We start from the raw sequence: 20,034 nt of genomic DNA, 5'->3' as shown, positions 1-20,034 counted from the left end.
AAGGTGGAAGAGATACAGAAACAGACTGTGAGAGGTTAAGTCTTTGGATATAATTACAAACAATCCAAAATCTCAGTGGCCCAACACAAAAAAGCTTCTTTCCTGTTTAGGCTCTCCGTCCAGGGCAGATTAGCAGGCCTCTGCTTCAGGCCCACACTCAAAGCACCAGGCTGTTGGAGGGATCATCATCTTGTGACCCACTAACTGGAACATGAGGCCTTCTCAGTCACTGCAGCGAGGGAAAAGGCTGTGTGAGAGCTTTGTGCCAGCTCGTGCATACTCTGGCCCAGAAGTGACGGACAGCTTTTACCTGTACCCCAGCAGTCCCCAACTTTCTTGGCACCAGGGACCCGTTTCGTGGAAGACAGTTTTTCCACCGACGGGGCTGGTTCGGTGGTAACGTGAGCGAACGGAGAGGATGAGCCAGGCGTGCTGAGTGCGAGTGACGGGGATCGGTGGGGAGCAGCAGTGAAGCCTCACTCGCTTCCCCAGAAGGGGAAGAAAACCAGGTACTGGTTAAGAGTGGTAATGCCTGACTAGGAAAAGAACTATTTGTATAATTAAACTATTTGTATAATTAATTAAATTGTATAATTAAAACTCTGATATCACTACCATTTCATGTGCAGCATGCAGCTATATCCAATTATAATTCCTTCAGGCTTTATCACACAAAGCTTAGGCTCTACTAGTACTAAGGTGAAATGCAGTTCCCCAAACAGGTCCAGATATTTCACCCTTTCATTCAACACGCACCATCACTATGCATCTTGATGCCTTTGTGTCTCCTCTGCCTGGCACATTGTTTTCTCGCATCCAAATGGCAAACTCAAGCTGCAACATTAACTCCTTGAAACCTTTCCTAACCTTCTCACGGCAGGGCTGGGCACTCCTCTTGCCCTGCATAATCACCCTAAATACCTCTATTGGGGTACCAAAGTTGGTAAATTTACATATCCATTGCCTCTACTAAGCTGTAATTCTTAAAGGCCAGGCACCTTACTCATTATTCCATTCATATATTTAAAATTTTCCTTTACACAGCACAGCGCATATGAGTTCAAAAGAAAGACTGCCCAGGTTTGAATCTTGGACTGGCCATTTGCTGCATTTGTAATCCTTGTTAATTCATAAGGATTTAATTTAACTTAAATTTTCTGTTTTTAATTTTCTCTGTGCCATGGTTTCCTCATCTGTAACAGAGTTGTTATTAGGATTAAACTAGACAATGTATGATAAACTAGGCACAGTGCCTGGCACAAAGTGAAGCTAAAAAAAAAATCACCTGCAATTATTTTTACATTGAAATATATTTGACATATAACATTGTATAAGTTTACGGTGTACTACATGTTACTTGATACATTTCTATACTACAGTATGATTGCTGTGGTACTGCTAGCTAGCACCTTTATCACATCACATAATTATCATTTCTTCTTTGTGGTGGGACTAATTAAGGTCTAGTCTCTTAGCAAGTTTGATGTTTATAATACAATATTGTTATCTATAATCACTATGCTGTGTTAGATCTCCAGGACTTATTTATCTACTAGTTGTTAGTTTGGACCCTTAAACAACATCTCTTCTATTCCCCCACCCCTAACCCCCTGATATGCACCATTTTACACTGTTTTTATGAATTCAGCTTTAAGATTCCACATATAGGTGGTATCACACAGTATTTGTCTCTGACTTATGTCACTTAGTATAATACCCTCAAGGTCCATCCATGTTGTCACAAATGACAGGATTTCCTTCATTCTCATAGCTGAATAATATTCCTTTGAGTATATATATTCCATATCTTCTTTATCTATTCATCAGTTGATGGGCACTTTAAAGTATCAGGTCTTATAAGTCCTTGATCTATTTTTAGTTAATTTTTCTGAGTGGTGTAAGAGGAGTCCAATTTCTTTTTTCTGCATTTGTTTACCCAGTTTTCCCAATACCATTTGTTGAAGAGACTACCCTTTCCCCATTGGGTGTTTATGGTTCCCTTGTCTAATATTAGTTGGCATATATGTGGAGGTTTAATTCTGGGGTCTCTATTCTGTTCCATTGGTCTGTGTCTATTTTTATGCCAGTACCATACTGTTTTAATTATTGTGGTTTATTGTATAGTTTGAAGTCAGAAAGTGTGATGCCTCCAGCTTTGCTCTTCTCTCTCATAATTGCTTTGGTTATAGGGGTCTTTTGTGGCTCCATACAAATTTTTAGGATTTCTTTTTCTATTTCTGTCAAAAATGCCATTTGAATTTTGATAGGGATTGCACTGAATCTATAGATGGCTTTGGGTAATATGGACATTTTAACAATATTAATTATTCCAATTCATGAGTGTGGGGTATCTTTCCATTTGTTTAAGTCATCTTTGATTTCCTTTTTTTAAAATTAATTTATTTTGGGCTGTGTTGGGTCTTTGTTGCTGTGCACAGGTTTTATTTAGTTGCAGTGAGCAGGGGCTACTCTTCGTTGTGGTGCGCAGGCTTCTCTTTGCGGTGGCCTCTCTTGTTGCAGAACATGGGCTTTAGGCTCAGTAGTTGTGGCTCGCGGGCTCTAGAGCACAGGCTCAGTAGTTGTGGCACATGGGCTTAGTTGCTCCACAGCATGTGGGATCTTCCCGGACCAGGGCTTGAACCCGTGTCCCCTGCAGCCACCAGGGAAGCCCATCATCTTTATTTCTTTAAACAAAGTCTTGTAGTTTTTGTTGTACAGATCCTTCATTTCCTTGAGTAAATTTATTCCTGGTATTTTGCTTTTGATGCTATTGTGAGTGGGATAGTTTTATTTTTCAGGTGTTTCATTGTTAGTGTACAGAAATGCAACTGATCTCTGTATGATGATTTTGTATCCTGCAAATTTACTAAATTTGTTGATTAGTTCTAAGAGTTTTTTTGGTTGAGACTTTGGGATTTTCTATATGGTCATCCCTTGGTATCTGTGGGGGACTGGTTTCTGGAATCCCCACCAATACCAAAATTCACAGATGCACAAGTCCCTTATATAAACCTCTCATGGATTCTAAATCTGTAGATTCAGTCAACCCCAGAATTCAAGCCATGGATACAGAGGGCTGACTGTATATAAAATCATATCGTCTATCTGCAAATAATGAAAATTTTACTTCTTCCTTTCCTATTTGGATGCCTTTTCTTTGTCTTGCCTAGTTGCTCTAGTGAGAACTAATGATACTAGTATTGAATAAGAATGGTGAGAGTGTGCATCCTTGTTCCTTAGAGGAAAAGCTTTCAATTTTTCACTCTTGAGTATGTTTGCTGTGGGCTTGTCACGTATGGCCTATATTATGTTGAGGTTATGTTTCTTCCATATCCAATCTGTTGCAGGTTTTTATCATGAAAGGATGTTGCATTTTGCTATATGCTTTTTTCTGCATCTATTGAGATCATCATGTGATTTATTTCTTTCATTCTGTTAATATGGTATATTAGATTTATTAACTCACATGTGTTGAACCATTCTTGTATCCCAAGGATAAATCCCACTTAGTCATGTATTTAGTTGTTCCTACGTTGAGCCCATACATCTTTATGATTGTTATAAATTCTTGCTTACTGACCCCCTTTATCATTACATAATGACTTTCTTTGCTTCTTGTTATTGTTTTTGGCTTAAGGTCTATTTTGTCTGATATTAGTATGGTTATCCCCACTTTTTGTGGTTTCCACTTGCATGGAATATCTTCTTCCATTCCTTCATTTTGAGCCTGTGTGTCTTTAAAGCTGAAGTGAGTCTCCTGAAGGAAACATATAGTTGGGTCTTGTTTTTTTAATCAATCCAGCCACTCTGTGCCTTTTAACTGAATTCAATCCATACATTCAGAGTAATTATTGATATGTACGGACTTACTATTGCCATCTTATTGATTGCTTTCTGGTTTCTATTTCCATTGTTTCTTTCCCCTTTGTTTTTGTTTTTTCCTTATGTTTCTTTTTCCTTTTGTTTCATCTTGGTAAACTGGTGATTTTCCATGGTGATATGCTGTTTTCCCTTTCTGAAATCTTTCATGAATCTGCCCTATACTTTTGCTTTGTGGTTACCATGAGGCTTAGCTAAAACAGCTCATAGATGAAACAGTCCATTTTACACTGACAGCACCTTCATTCACCTATGAAGACTCCTCCCTTCACTAGCCCCCCTTTTACATTTTTGATGTCACAATCTATCTTTTTATGTTGTATATTTAATTATAGTAGCTATAGTTACTTTTAATACTCTTTTCTTTTAACCTTTATCTGTAATTGGTGGCTAATACACTGTCTTATTATAGAATTAGAATTTTCTAAATTTGAGCATGTATTTTTCACCTTTACAGGTATAAAGGTGTTTTCATGTCATTGATGAGCCTCTTTTCATGTCAGCTTGAAGAACTCCTTTCAACATTTCTTGCAAGGCAGGTCTAATGGTGAGAAACTCCCTCAGCTTTTGTTTGTCTTGAGAAAGTCTTTATTTTTCCTTCATATCTGAAGAATAACTTTGCTAGATAGAATATTCTTGGCTGGGAGTTTTTAATCTTTCAATGCTCTGAATATGTAATCCCACTCTCTCCTAGCCTGCAGGGGTTTTGGTGAGAAACCTGTTGATAGCCCAATGGATGTACCTTCATAGGTTACACTTTTTTTTCCCCCCTGGCTGCCTTTAGAGCTCTTTATCTTTGATTTTTGGTAGTTTCATTACAACGTGTCTTGGAGAAGGTATTTTCACATTTAGATAACAGGGTGATCTGTTAGCTTTGTGAATTTGGATGTCCAAGTCTCCCCAGATTTGGGAAGTTTTCAGCTATTATTTAAGTAAACTTTCTGTCTCCTTCTCCCTCTGGATCCCCAATTCTTCTAGTATTGATATTTGCTCTCTGTCTCAAGTCCCATAGAGCATGCATGCTTTCTTTGCTCTTTTTTATTCTGATTTATTTCAAAATTCTCATCCCCTAAGTCATTTATTCTGTCTTCCATCTGCTCTGAGCTACTGCAGAGGCTCTCCAGTGCATTCTTCATCTCATTCACCAGAATTTCTGTTTAGTTCTTTTTTGTTATTTTTTGGTAAAGAGTTAATTTTGTTCACGTATTTTCCTTCCTATTGTCATGAAGCTGTCTTTCTGAGTTTTCTTGTAGCTCACCTCAGAACAGCTTCTTCAGAAGAGTTTCTTCAGAACAGCTATTCTGATCTCTTTATCAGCTACATCAGAGTATTCTGTCGCTTTGAGCTCGATTGTTGGAGGATTACTGGTATCTTTTGGAGGTGACATATTTTGATTTTTCATGTTCCTTGTATTTTTGTGTTGCTGTTTTTGCATTTGAAGTAGCAGGCACCTCCTTAAATCTTTACTGGTTGCCTTCAGTTGGGATACTAATCATTGGTGTTGCTATATGAGGGGTTTCCTCAGTTTCTGAATGGGTAGACCTGCTCCACTCTTCTTGTTCTGCCTTGTGGCAGAATCCTTAACCTTTTATGTTTCTCCTTATTCTTAGAATTCATCAGACCGGCTGCTGGAAACCTCTCTTTTGTCTTCCAGAAGGTGGTGTTATAGCTCCAGTTGCAATTTCTCCCTTACCCACAGACTCTGGTCCATCCTTCTGAGAATACTCCAACTACTGCACCTGCTCTCACTGCTGCAGCACTCAGGAGCATGCAGAAGGATCTGGTCACAGAATGGCAGGAGGTGTGGGTTTAGCACTTGGGGTGTTGGGGATGCCCACGGACCCAGTGGGGAGATCCCTAAGTAGGGTACTCCCAGAGGCTTGTGGGCAGACTTCCTGCTGAAGTCCTGAAGCTGTCTGCAGGAACTGTGCTCCTTTAATGCCCTTGATATTCTTATCTGCTTCCTTCACTTTCTCTTCCCTTCCTTCAGTCATGGAGGTCCTCCCTCAGGACTCCGGCTGGGGAGAAACAAGTTTCTCCAGGTGTGAACCCAACAGTTGGGACAGCCCGGCACTTGCTCACTGCTTACCACCTCCTCCACGGGAGAGGCTGCCCCATGCAGCTAGTACTGGGTATGTAACTGTCAACAAAAGAGAACGTTTCCTTTTTATGTTTCTACTGTAAAGTTACTAACACACTCCATCATGTACTTGCACAGAAACTTAGTATCATTCAAAAGGAGAAGACTGTTTTGTTCATTTGCTTGAAGACTAGAGTTAAATACCCATCACAGCAGATTTTCATTTATGAGCTTAGGAAAGAATAGTTTTTTTAAAAAATGGCACAGTTTGAAACCATTTACCCACAATACTTTAAATATTCTTTAATTATTAAATATTAGATAATAATGGATATGGTAATAATGAATGTGATAGTCATCTTTCGTCTGCTCTTCTAAAGAGCAAGAAAATGCTTCAGAAGAAGAAACCTGACCAAAGACTACAGGAATAAATGACAGCACACTGATAGAGACCTGAAGGTTTTATGGTAAGAAACACCTTTACTCTGACCCAGTTAACAAGGGCGCTCTCAATATAAAGAGTTCTTCACTTTCCCTTTTGCAGGAAGGGAATAAATATGATTATGCTTAAAGGAGGGGGGAAAAAAAGAGGGAGAAGTCATTTAAAATGTTTGGGGGAAGTGTGGGAGTGACAATTCAAATAGAAATGCAGGCTTAGTTGCTTTTATATTGTGGTTGTTTCGTTATTGCTTATATAAGCAACACATAAGGGAAACTTGCCTTTAAAAATCTAGTAAAAAGTAGTAGAGGGCTTCCCTGGTGGCGCAGTGGTGGAGAGTCCGCCTGCCGATGCAGGGGACACGGGTTCGTGCCCTGGTCCGGGAAGATCCCACATGCCGCGGAGCGGCTGGGCCCGTGAGCCATGGCCGCTGAGCCTGCGCGTCCGGAGCCTGTGCTCCGCAACGGGAGAGGCCACAACAGCGAGAGGCCCGCATACGGCAAAAAAAAAAAAAAAAAACCCCCCCAAAAAGAAAAAAAAAAAAGTAGTAGAATTTCAGGCAATTTTTGTTCTTAATTATTAGGTAATGCTTCCATATTAGAAAAAAATAAGTTCCTCTTATAGCTCTAAATTAATAATCACAATTTATTTAATAATCATTTCATATTATAGACTTAAGTGTTACGTTTCATCTTAGAGGCCTGTAATCCACAAGTAGTATAAAATGGGATATATATATATCTTAGCAGGAAATAAAAGTGATGTAATAATCACTTAATGATTTTCACTTTTAAAAATGAACTGTAAAGAAATACATTTCTATCAAACTTAACAGGACTCCTTCATACCCAAAGAAGTGTAATTTAACTCAAAATATTAACAAGTCAGTTATTAAAAGAAAATGTATAATATAAATTAAAATGCATCTTAACGAGTTCCAGATATACTTATTATTAAATATAAAGATGTTAGCTCTGGTACATAAGAAAATATTTACAACTAATAAAAAGCAGATTGTAGAATATATGTGTTCTATGTATAAAAATAAGTAAAATAGTTTATAGTCCAGACCAAGGGATCTTTTCTAAGCCAGGTTTTATCCATGCAACTCTATTACAATACCATCTCATTAGCATTACTGGGACACATATATGCATGGAAGAAATCTAACAATAATCTTTATTTAAAGCTCATACTGCCTTTTGAGGGCCTGCACGTCTTCTGAAGTAAAATGTTTGTTTGGTGTGTCTGAGAGGTCATCAAAGAGCTGTTTAATCTGCTCCTTTTGGCCCTTGCTAATCAGTGTCAACATCATCTGAAAGAAGGAGAAAAATTATATTAGCATACAAACTGGCATTTTAAAGTTGTTATAAAAACCCTAAAAAAATCAATCTCCATGAATAACATAGTTTGACACTTACTTTAAACCTTTCTGCTTTACTCAGATATAAAAGATGCTGATATACCAAAGAAGGATCTTTATCAATAAGATTATTTTTCAGAGACTGGATGAGGAGCAGGAATGTATCCCCTTCAAGTTTGTTGCTCAACAACACCGGCAAGTCTTTCGGTTCAGTGATGGCTAACAGGTGTGCACAGGCTTCTTTATCTTTCCTAGTACTGACTGCGTTTATAACCTGGCCAAATTCGTAGGCATTGTTAGGTTTGGGGATTGGTAGTTTCTCATAGAATTCTCGTGGCCCGTTGCTTGTGTCCCCCGTCTCAGAAGCATGGGAGTCAGTGGAGATGTCCTCCGAGGTCCTTTCAGGCTCCTCTTTCTGGCCTTCATTCACCTTCAGGGGGAGACAGATTACACTGTGACACAACGGCCACTGCACACACCCCAAGTTACCTTCATTAAAACGGGAAGGGGGCTTCCCTGGTGGCGCAGTGGTTGAGACTCCACCTGCCGATGCAGGAGACACGGGTTCGTGCCCCGGTCCGGGAGGATCCCACATGCCGCGGAGCAGCTAGGCCTGTGAGCCATGGCCACTGAGCCTGCACGTCCAGAGCCTGTGCTCCGCAGCAGGAGAGGCCACAACAGTGAGAGGCCCACGTACCGCAAAAAAAAAAACAAAAACAAAAAACGGGAAGGAACTGAAAAACACAAGTGGACTGTAGTTTAGTCGTTCTAAGTGAAAAATATATAATTTGTAATAATCATAAAATCTTTTTTTTTAGGAAGAGAACTTTTAAAGTATCCATTCATAAAAGCATTCATTTTTAAAGTTTAAAAAAAATTTTGACACTGAGAATATGACAGTGAAATTTTATAATTTTCCACAAGTAAAAGCTGCTGCATGGAAGAAGACCTGTAACAGCTTTATATCTCTTCTTCATGATAAATTTTACATTTACTTGTTTCGTTACATTTGATAGAGAAGTCAACTTACATTTTTCACTTCTCTTAAAACAGCTTTTTCCTTCCCTCCTTAGAGGGAAAAAACTCCCTAGCTTCTTTCACATATTAGCCTCTAACTCTTAGTAGAAATATAAGATGATAGGTAGCTGATATAGTATTCATGAATACACAGGAATCCAAGAGCTGACATTCTTCACTAAAGCCAAAACAAAAGGCTACAGCACAACGCATTGAGTTGTCTGAAATCACAAAGGTAGGTCTGATTCTAGGGTAGTCCAGGACCCCTAATGAGGCCGGTCTTGTTTACAAGTTTACTAAAAAAGTCTAAATCAATCACAAACCCTCTATGGGGTGTGGCGCGCAGGACCACTGAAATTGAATCAGTCCTGTAGGGTTCCCTGGGTCGACCAGGAAGCAAAGCTCAGCGGCCACAGGCTCGCAGGGCAACCTGGAGTGGAAGCAATAAAACCACAGGCCAGGTGGTACCAGGGGAGGGGAGCACAGAAAGGAAGAATGCAGACACCCAAGGGTCCTTGGACCCAAGCTGGGAAATGCAATGGCTAATTGTCACAACAAAAGAAAAATCTTGTCATTAATTTGTTAAAATGTCTTCATTGATCATCAGAATAAAAACATGAAAATTTTTAAAGTCATAGGAATATGACCTCAGAATCCCATATGAGTATAGGATCTCCAAAAGAGTACTTTCAGAGATAATCAAATACACATACCTCTTCAATCTCAATTTTCCTTCTCTCCTTTTCTTTGTTGAATAATGCTGCATTCTCCTGAACATTCAGGGTTCTGGTTACCTCCTCCAGTTCCATTTTTGCCTCAATAATATTTGGGTCTAATAGGAGAACTTTATGGAGATCGTTTAAACTTTTCTGATAATTCTGAAAGCAGGAAGGCAGAGAAAATAATTTTCATACATAAAAGGAGAAGGGGCACAGATGAGCCCAGGTGGGAGTGAAATTGGTGAGATGAGTACACAGAGTGTGTGTAGTGGGTTCCATTAGTACCGCAGTAGTAAAGTTAGGCCTATGAGATAAGTCTTGGGCTAAAATATTGTAGCCCACAACACAGTGGCCATCCTCTACAGAAGAGTGAGCACGGAATCTGGGGTTAGAAGGCAAGTTAAGTTCTGTACCACCACAGCTTTCATAGTCCCTGGCACACACAGGCATTTGTGGTCTGCTGAATGAATAGATGAAAGAGCGAACAGCCTCACATCAGCACCTACTAGTAATGAAAGCTTGAGCAAGATCCCACTTCAGCTTTCTGAGCTTCAGTTCTCTCATCTTGAAAGTAAGGATGAAAAGAGATTCTATTCTAGTTTTCACGAGGTTGTGCCGAGCAATCAGCTCATTAATAAAATAGCATGGGAGTGGCTTAGCCTTAGAAAGAGCTGGGCCAGTGTTAGCTGTTACCATGATGCCCTGTTCTGTAACACCCTTCTGGTTGCCTACTGCTCAAACAGCCTAGAGTCAACCTTTATTCCTCCATAAAGAGTCAGGCAATACACTGGAGAGGTTGAGGGGAAGGAGAAGGGATCTACGCTTAACCAGACACTGCACAGAACCTGCTGGCAGAGACGGACACCGCAGAATCACAGTCTGCTGTGACAAGCCACATTCTAGAACTACAGACTAGACCCGTGTTTTGATTAAGCCAAAATTAATTCTGTGAGGAGGCCAGGAATTCCAATGACGTGTCACCTCTCAAGTACTCACGACATATAATAACAGCATGCACTGGACGCTGAAGCACAGGTAAAATAAGCTGGTGGTTACGTGACACTCCTGGGGGACGAGCTGTAATGCTGCGGCCCTTCCCACTCCACCCAGCAACATACTAGAGCAAGAGTGATGTGTTTAAAAGGGATAACCTTAAACCTGCTCTAACGTATTTTTTAAAAAGGTAAATTATTTACAAACTGTAGTACATCAGCGCTATTAACAACAATCTCCACATAGCACTTTGTCACAACAGCGCAGTTGGAAAACCTGCTACAAAAGGCAAATGACACTGTGTTTCCATCCTAGGTGTTCCAGGCACGGAATCATACTGAAAGGCAAGAAGGGGGGGCAGCAGGGCAAGCTGAGGGAGTAATAATAGCTAACTCTTACCTGTCTCAACATTTTGCAAGTATTCTTATTTTAGTCCCACAATAGCCCTATAAATACTGTTACTGTCCCCATTTAAAGAAGAGGAAACTGAGGCATAGAAAGATGATCTTTGAGATGATGCAAGCAGCAATGAGCAGAAGGTGAATGATAAGACGGTTGTGGAGCTCAAGTGAGAGGCCTGAAAATGGAGATTTGTGAGCTGCAGCCTTGGGAATAGAAGGCCACCGGCAAGGAGCTGACATGACTATTTTTTCATCCATTCAAGGAACAACTGTGCCTAAAGACCAATCTGTCTGGTTGGAAGAAACCTAAGAAAGCAAGAAATACACTTTGATAAATGTTAAACAGAGGCAGGCAAGTGTGAAGAGAGGGCCCGACAGCAGGAGGCACGGGGATGGCCATGGAGCAGGGAGGCGGTGGCAGAGGAGGGGCCGGGGTGCCGGGTCAACACAGCATCAGACTATATCCGGCCCCTCCGTGGGCCAGGGGCTAGGACACCATGGGAGAAAGGACAGCCGGGGCCCTGGCCCTCGTGGAAGCTTACGTCTTATGAGGGGAAACAGTAAGAAAACAAGTGAACAAATGAATAAATGAATAAATAAAGTAAGCGTGCACTGTCATTTATGCAATTAAGAGAAGCAAGGATGGAGACGGATGCTAACGAGGGGAAGGAGTCTCCTTTGACACGGGTGTCAGAGAACAAAGGACCTGAAGGGAAGCCAGCCACGCAGAGTGGGGGGCAGAGCAGAGCTCACACAGAGAGAAAAGTGCGGCTCCAGCAAAAAGGAGGACGTTAAAAGTTGCTAATAACCTTATCAGGCCTCAAAAAAAAAAAAAAAAAGGTAAAGTATAATCACGTGTTTGTGATAACATTTACTATTAATAAATGTGCTTAAACTCCAATAACAGCAATTATTTTAGACGATATTACTCTTTTTGATACTTTTGGCCTGATAGCATCCCCGGTTGGCTGTGAATTCCCTAAGGCAGGCACTATGTCTTACCACCTCTATGCTCCCAAGGCCTAGCACGTGAGTGGCACTCGACAGAAGATATAAATTGTAAGTAAAAGCAAAATGTTCAATTATCTTTTCTTATGAAGAACAGCTGAACATTAAGGAAAGCCCTATATTTTTCAAACCTGGCACACAGAAAAAATAAAAATAAAGCAAGCTAGAAAACGAACAAAATATCTGAGAAAGCACAGGCAGGGCCCCAGCTTCCTGTGAGCCTCTGTGCCACTTGCTCACCAGTCACACAGGGGAAGCCAATCCAGGTGTGAGTTCTGATGCGTTTTATAAAGTGGTAGCCTTTGAAGACCCTGAAATTAAATTCACTTGGCACGTAAACTACAGGGTATACAGATCAAGTTATAAGAAATCAAACCAGGAAAGATGCCAGCCTCATACTCCAGTGGGATAGCATTACTAAAAATTGGGATTATCTTTCTGCATCATAATACAATTTCTAGAATTCATTCCAAGGAAGTATAAAATTCCGGTCTTTCATTAGGTACAACTTCTGACTTTGAATCAAGTAAACAAGTTCAAAGAGTCAGGCAGCCAGTATGGGATAAACCTGTTCTAAGGGTCTGGATATAAACTCATGAGTCATGCAGATCATGAGTACCTCACGGACCCAAATCCATCAAGTTCAAAAACAGTTGAGTAAATTTTCAGGAAGCCTCTTTTAATTCATGGTGCCACACACCACCTAGGAAATCTTTACATGAGGTTTACAAATGAGTATGTTGCTAACAAAAGAAAGGGGTCAGGTCAGGTCGCCTGGGCCCTGGGAATACAGTGAACACGCTGTGAATACAGGACACAGTGCAGCTGTGGAGCTGCTGGGCTGGTGAGTGGGGCATCCACATGCTGGGAGGGTGACGCACCCCAGTTCCATGGGGACAGAAGCTCCTGCACTCAAGACATTTCTGGACCTCGTCCTACACACCTCTTCACTTGCCTGTTCATCTGTGTGCTATATAACAAACTTAGAAGGGCGGGGGAGGGGAGGAAAGGGAGGGCAGCTGCATGGCCCCGCTGGTCAGGGGTAGAGGTGTGGCTCCACTGCAGCCTGAGGGGATCTAGGACCTAGAAAAGCCTGAGCACTCAGTGCACACAGGTCGTACTCATTTGATACAGGACACAAAAACATGACCACCCTCTCTCAACAAAACCTAAGTTTTACGGAATATATTTTTAGATATTTCCCTGTCAGTGATGGGCAGGGAATTACAGGAACTCTCTCAAACTCAATAAGGTCAACACTCCTCCCTCAAATCTCTCCCTCCTGCTGTACACCCTCCCGTATCACACTGTACTGCTCAGCTACCTGAGACAGAAACCTGTACTTATCCAAAGAAAACGAAAACACTAACTTGAAAAGATACTCCCATGCTCACTGCAGCATTATTTACAATAGCAACCTAAGTGTCCACCAGTGAATGAAGAGAGAGAAAATGTTATGGAATGGAATATTATTTAGCCATAAAAAAGAAGGAAGTTCTGCCATTTGTGACAACATGATGGACTTTGAAGGCATCCTTGGAATGGAATGCCTACACAAGGAATATTATTGGAATATTATTTAGCCATAATGGAATATTATGGAATATTCCATACACAATGGAATATTATTTAGCCATAAAAAGGAAGTTCCGCCATTTGTGACAACATGATGGACTTTGAAGGCATCATGCTAAGTAAAATTAGTCATACAGAGAAAGACAATTACCTTATGATCTCACTTACATGTGGAATCCAAAAAACCCAAAATAACCACCACCAACAAAAAAACCCACCACCTGAACTCACAGAAACATCAAGAACAGAATGGTGGTTTCCAGAGGCAAGGTGGGAGTTGGGGTGTGGAGGATGGGTGGGAAAGGTTGAAGACCCTCAAAAGGTACAAAATTCCAGTTATAAAATAAGTCATGGAGATGTAAACAGCATGGTGATTTGAGATAGTAATCGTGTATTGTATATTGGAGAGTCTCTAAGAGAATAAATCTTAAAAGTTCTCGTCACACACAAAAAATTTGTAACTGTGTGGTGAACTACACATATTGTGATAATTTCACAGTATATACAAATACCAAATCACTATGTTGTACACCTGATACTGATATAAAATGTCAATTATATCTCAGTTAAAAAAAACTTTAAAGAGGAAAAAAAAAAAGTCAATGACCTGTACACTGACAATGTGTGAATTTCATTGTATTAAACCTTAATCAACTTGATTCTTTAAAAATACCATTTCAGGAAATGCCATTTCCCAGTATGTTCTAATTTTTCCTTGTCATGTTATTTTCTACAAATGTGAACATTCACTCAAGTTTTCTGCACAGAAGAATCATCATAAAGAAAAATGTAATTATACAATACACTCCTTGAAAATAATGGTGTGGTTTTCTTAGAGAAGAATGCCATCCTATAGCCTCACGCTGACCACCGGCCAGTTTACAGCCCAAATCACAACAAACTTCCCAGCCTCTGCCATGTCTCTACCAACGTCCATGGGGTGAACACATTCTCCGTTCCGATACCTCCCTCCCACCCTACAGACAACCGCAGTCCCCTGCTAGAGGAATCCAGTGGCGGTGATGATGGCCTTCAGTAATTCAAACAAACCTTCCTGTCCTTTAAAGTGGACCTATTATAACTAACAACACTCCTTAGAAAATCAGGAAATAAATCATCGCTTTTGAGCTGGAAGGAATCTTAGAAATTATCTAGCTCCACATTATAGTCTGGGGAGATCTGAGGCATCTTCCAAGGTTTTGGGACTGCTGAGTACAGAACTGGGATTAAATCCCAGGATAATGTCACTGCCATTCCTTGAGCCCACAATTTACGTTCATGAAAACCACATGATCTGTTCAGAGCTGACATTTATATATTAAAACGAAGATTTCCTCACCTTGAGTCCTTTGTAAGCAAGAGCTCGTCTATAGCATGCCTTCACATTCCCGAGATCTATCTGAAGCGCCTGGTCACAGTCCTGCTTTGCCTCTTCAAACTGGCCCAGCTTCAAGTAACAGAGGGCTCTGGTATGTAATGGAACTCAGCATTATGGAAGTAAAAACAACATATCTATAAATTTGGACAACTAACAGAAATCAGAAAATAGATAAATAAGTCCGTTTCTATACCACAGCTGCTGCAATTGAAACCTAACATTTTCCTCCAATTATGGCATTTTCTTGCAATACTTGAAATTAGGGCCCTGGGGATACAACCGCAATCAAAACAGTCCCGGCCCTCAAGGAGGCTGCAGTCTAGGGGAAGAGACAGTCAAAAGAAGCAAACACAATAAAATCTGTAGAGGATGCTCTGGTAGCACAGAGCTGAGACTCTCATCACATTTGGTGGAGCTGAAGCAAGGGGAGGAATAGTCAGGGAAGACTTCCCAGAAGAAGTGACGTTTAAGTTGAAGCCCAGAGTACAAATTGAGAATTATCCAATGCAAAGGTACTGGGCTGAGATTTAATATGTAGGGAGGGCACAGCATGTGCAAAGTCCTACGGTGACAGAGAACACGGTGCTCTTGATGGACTAAGAAAAGAGCGCTATGGTGGTGATGAGGCTGGGAGAGTGGGAGGCCAGATCAGAAAGGTCCCGGCAGGAGGCTGAGCTTTATCCCAAGGTTAATGGTAGTCCAGTGATGGGTTTTTAAGCAGAGGCTGATCTGTTCACCATGTTTTAGGAAGATCGCTCCAGCTGCAGCATGGAGAATCAGAGGGAACATGACTGTGCGGGCATACCTGGGAGGGCACTGCAGACGTCCAGGGAGAGCCGGTGTCAGCCGGAGGAGGGGCTGACGGTGAGGGTGGACAGAAAGGCTCACGCCCAAGAGGAATTTAGAAGGTAGGACATCTGAGCTGCTGACAGACTGGAGAGGGAGGCGTAGGTCAGGGATGATAACCCACCATGAGTGCAGAAGGGAGGGAGGTGCTCAGGTCCGGGGCTCAGAGACAAAGATTTGGGGGACATAATTGGAAGGTGGTAAATGGAGCTGGGGAGAGGATTAAATGGCCCAGAGAACATTAGAGCAGACAAGGGATCTATGCCTTTAGAAGCCCGAGAACACCAGGGAAAGAAAAAAGAAAAGTGAGAAGGGGAGAGCCAGGCAAGTGAGCTGTCTGCACCGCAGCCAAGAGGAGAGGTGGTCTCCAGGAAAAACTGAGTGGCCAGTGATGCCCAAGGCCACCGAGGCTGAACAGGAGAAGGGCAGAAAAGTACCTGTTGGGTTCAGTGACAGAATCTTTCACAAAATAGGCTGCCAAAAGAGGAAAACATGTACAAAAACAAAGCAGTGAGAGATTAAGTTTAAAAGTTTTTTCTGAAATGGCTAGGAGAACCCATGCTGAGCCCCTATTCTTTAGGAACCATACCTTATTCTTCCTTGTCACTGCAGACTCCATCTATGCCCTAAAAATCCCCAAATCACCATATTCTAGGTTAACTATCTTTCTTACCATAATGTGTTAAACATGGCACCTGAGCAGCATTCTGGAAAAATCTGCCCATTCCTACTACACATTAGAAGATGCTGGGCCCTTCCCTTAGCACTTCAAGAGAAAAGGGGCCCTTAAGACACTAGTTTGAAAGGCAGCTGATTCCTGCTCCCACTCTGGAGGACCGCGCTGAGGCCTCCTCACAAGCCGCGGCGAGGCCACACACCACGGAGAATCAAAGCAGCACCAGCCAGGGCAGCCATGGCCACGCGGGAACCTAGCGCAGTCCCCGTCAGACCTCCCAGCTCCGAGACACATCACATTTTCAATCTCTCCGATAGCCCCACCTCTTTAAAAAACACTCACTTAAAACAATTTGCTATATAGAGTCTCAGAATCATGGGAATAAACTTTGGCAAGTAATTTATCTATAATTTTTTCATCAAAACTATGAACATAAGAAATATAGAAAGTTACAAAGAACTTGCCTGTTTGTATAAATGGCACATTCCTTGTTAATTTTTAAGCATTCACTGTATTTACTAAGGGCATCTTTATAGTTTTTGTCCTTTACACATTGATTTCCTTCTTCTTTAAGGGTTTTAAACATTTCTTCATCTATGGGACACACACAAAAAAGAGCAAGTATTCATATAAGCACCTTTACAAAACTGTAAGTTAAGTGACCACAAACCATACAGAGCTAAAGTCTAAATGGAACAAAACGTTGTATACAAATTAAAAAGATAAATTGGCTATAAGTAAAAATGATTATACAATTATGACACTATTTTTTCAAATTAGAAAATAAAATACAAGTGATTCTATCCTTTTATCCATATTGGCACGCCTTCTTTTCTCTGCTGGAGATAGAAATATCTAGTGTTTGGTGTAGTAACTATTTCATGAAAAGTGAACAAACAAACCCATTAAAGCCTGAATTAGACACCTTCCAACAGTCCGAGTTTCCTTGGAATCACACCTCCTCCACTCTCTGCTTCTAAGGTTTAAGTAAAGCAAATCCCACCCTAGCCCTACCTTTCGGAGTAATCTTTGTTTTACTAACCAGCACACTATGTTCCCTTGGCCACAATAATCTAATTGGTCAGGAATGGACCTATGAGAGCCAATGAGCTACAATAAGATTTTAGTGGCAGCTTCTGGTAAGGTAATTCTTGCTCTTTGCCGTAGAACGTGAGGAATAACCTCTGAGTGCCGAATCCAGTCATCCCTGCAGCCATCCTACTTGCGGCCTTTTTCACAAGGGGTGCCGATAAACAACCTCTTTTGCTTAAGACATTAATGGTTGGGTTTTCTGTTATCTGCGATCAGAGTCCCAACTATTACTATTGCCTATTATCTTGCAGTGAGCATGGCTGACTCCTCACTCAGGATCCATTTCCTTCTTCCTAAGGGTACCTCAACATTCATTCAGCTATCACTCCTCTCCTACTCAGCCCATGTGTCCTGGGGAAGCTGACCCCACTGATCGGGAACTCATGGCATGGCATTTCTTCATTACAGGGAGGGGTTCAGCAATGGGCACATGACCCATTAGAATAAATACCAACAGAGCTCAGCCAACAGAATAACAGGCTAAAAAAGCTGGGTCTTTGGGGCAACATATCTCCTCATTCTTAAATTAATGCCAACAAAAGCAATGGTGCCTCTCTCCTTTTGGACATTGATATGTGCAGACATGAAGTCTAAAACCGCTACATTTCTATTATTTCTGGCCAGAGCCTGAGCCCTGACAAGTTGTGCCTGATTTTAGAGCCTGTCTGGGCCCTTTCAGTTACTTGAGCCAAAACTATTCCTTACAGTTATAAGTCAACAGATATTCTGTTACTTGCAACCAAAGTTTTCTAACATACATAAAATGTTAAAATTTAAAGTTTTAAATCTATGTAATAACTTTACTCTATGGAGTACCTTGATATAAAATAAAATTGCATAACAATTTTAAAATATGCCTTTAAATTCTGTGATCTAAAAATCTTGATAGATGTACTGAATTTATAGTATAAACTTGGAATGTAAAAAATAATCTTATTTGTCCCTCTGCACAAATGGCATGACATATTAACTTTTCATCCTTTATTTCAAATTACAGAATATTTCTGCCTAATGGTTCATGTTTCAAAAGAACTCACACTATGTGGCCAAATGACAGTCCCCATAAATCTTGGTACATCTAAGCTCTGAAACAGAATATTACAGAGGATTTTTTTTCTTCCAAGTTGCTGAAAAACTTTCCTCAAGCTTTTCTTCCTACATTGTTTTTAAGCCTTTGGTATCCAGTCTCACTAATAATTAGTACACAAATATGAACAGAAAGAGCTGATTATTCTTGTGCTTATGATTCACTATCACATATCTATAGTATGGTTAGTATATGCAAGTTATTAGTAATGAATAGCTACCCTTTACTGAGTAAACGCTTTGTGCCAGGCCCCATTCATAATGGATTCTAGAAGCTAGAGATCTCCATGTTTTCCCCAGGACTGCTGAACCATCTAAAAGCCTTGGCAGAAGTTCGCGGCATCTTCCTTCTAGGCAATGAAAAGGGTGAGCCATTGGGACATCATGGCTCAGCACGTCTGCAAGATGAAGCTCGACACAGACACACATGGGGTTGCTAAGCAGGCAGGAGAAATGGAGCCTCAGCCAGCTTTCAAGCAGAAGGCAAGCGTGAAGCCACATTAAACACTCTGCACAAAGTTCTGAGATAAGCACTGTGAGGATGTATGTATGGATGTGAACAACTACGATACAAGGCAGAAGGAGGTACTGCTAGATATATGTTGTAGGGCTTTTTTTTTTTTTTTAAAACCTATAGTTTATTTTATAAGAAAATTGGGATTAAATTACAAGGATCCATGTGACCCCAACTTCTGTCAGTCGTTTCATGATTTGTGAGGCTCTGGTCCCTTCCCTTGGCATGGTGGCACAGCCTGAAAAAAATGTATACTTTCTTGTTGTTACTTAATAGAAATCTTCCTGGGCATGTTCCCCAAAACACTCCACAGGATGGGAGAAAGGTGCTACTACAGAGTAACAATTTTTGTTCCTACTCCCTCTCTGCTTTGTAAAACCAAAGTCAGATGTTATATAGCCCTATCCGCAACCTTAAATGTAAACAACCAAACGATTTTTTAAATTAAAGCCTTGCATCTTTGACATTCTAGAATTTCTGCATGGTGAGATTTATAAAATTCATATGGAAGTACATAGAAGTTCTTATAATAAATGATGGCATTCCCTAAGACTTAATCTTTAGATCTCTCAATTATACTTTGTAAAACCTTGGTGATCTCATCTAACCTCATAACTTGAAATATCATTTATAACCTGCCTGCTTCCAAGTTTATATGTCAGTACAACCTCCTCCCCTCTCAAACTCTAAGTTCTTTTGAATGTCTAGTAGGTTTTCTGAACTTGATGTGTCCACAATTGAGCTCTTGATTGTTCCAAATCTAATTTTTCTGCGGTTTTCCCATCTAATAAATGGCACTTCCATCCTTCTACTTTCTCAAGACAGAAACCCTGAAATTATCTGTAGCTCTTCTCCCACATCCAACTAGTCAGCTTTACCTTTAAATTGTAACTAGAATCTAATAATTCTCACTACCTCTTCTACTACCCTCTTTATTCAAGCCACCCTTATCTCTTGACTGGATTATT

The 20,034-nt window shown here is 40.7% G+C and overlaps 2 protein-coding genes across 10 annotated transcripts in view; one reads left to right on the top strand and one right to left on the bottom strand.

The window, feature by feature from the left end:
- Positions 1-19,540, top strand: part of RNF19A (ring finger protein 19A, RBR E3 ubiquitin protein ligase) — a 90,495-nt gene extending 70,955 nt beyond the window's left edge. Inside the window, exons 13-17 of one of the 5 annotated variants that reach the window (XR_012327287.1) lie at positions 5,870-6,011; positions 6,340-6,426; positions 7,844-7,987; positions 10,806-11,950; positions 18,853-19,540. Coding sequence is in view for 2 of the 5 variants with exons in the window: in XM_073794636.1 (XP_073650737.1) it covers positions 111-133 (23 nt within the window). In the remaining 3 variants the exon portion in view is untranslated. The other 4 variants (XR_012327288.1, XR_012327289.1, XM_073794637.1 and 1 more) reach the window with 4 other exon arrangements.
- Positions 7,024-20,034, bottom strand: part of SPAG1 (sperm associated antigen 1) — a 99,756-nt gene continuing 86,745 nt past the window's right edge. For 4 of the 5 annotated variants that reach the window (XM_073794633.1, XM_033842919.2, XM_033842920.2 and 1 more), the window contains 6 exons: positions 18,774-18,902; positions 16,839-16,968; positions 14,814-14,940; positions 9,492-9,656; positions 7,820-8,191; positions 7,024-7,713 (listed from right to left, as the gene is read on the bottom strand). In XM_073794633.1, the coding sequence (XP_073650734.1) occupies positions 7,582-7,713; positions 7,820-8,191; positions 9,492-9,656; positions 14,814-14,940; positions 16,839-16,968; positions 18,774-18,902 (1,055 nt within the window). In that variant the 3' untranslated portion in view covers positions 7,024-7,581. The remainder of the gene's footprint in view (positions 7,714-7,819; positions 8,192-9,491; positions 9,657-14,813; positions 14,941-16,838; positions 16,969-18,773; positions 18,903-20,034) is intronic. The other variant, XM_033842922.2, reaches the window with a different exon arrangement.

Source organism: Tursiops truncatus, chromosome 17, assembly GCF_011762595.2.
Source record: "Tursiops truncatus isolate mTurTru1 chromosome 17, mTurTru1.mat.Y, whole genome shotgun sequence".
NCBI classification, from domain to species: domain Eukaryota; kingdom Metazoa; phylum Chordata; class Mammalia; order Artiodactyla; family Delphinidae; genus Tursiops; species Tursiops truncatus.
Note: the sequence above shows the minus strand (reverse complement) of the source record. Positions and strands in the feature narration are given on the sequence as shown.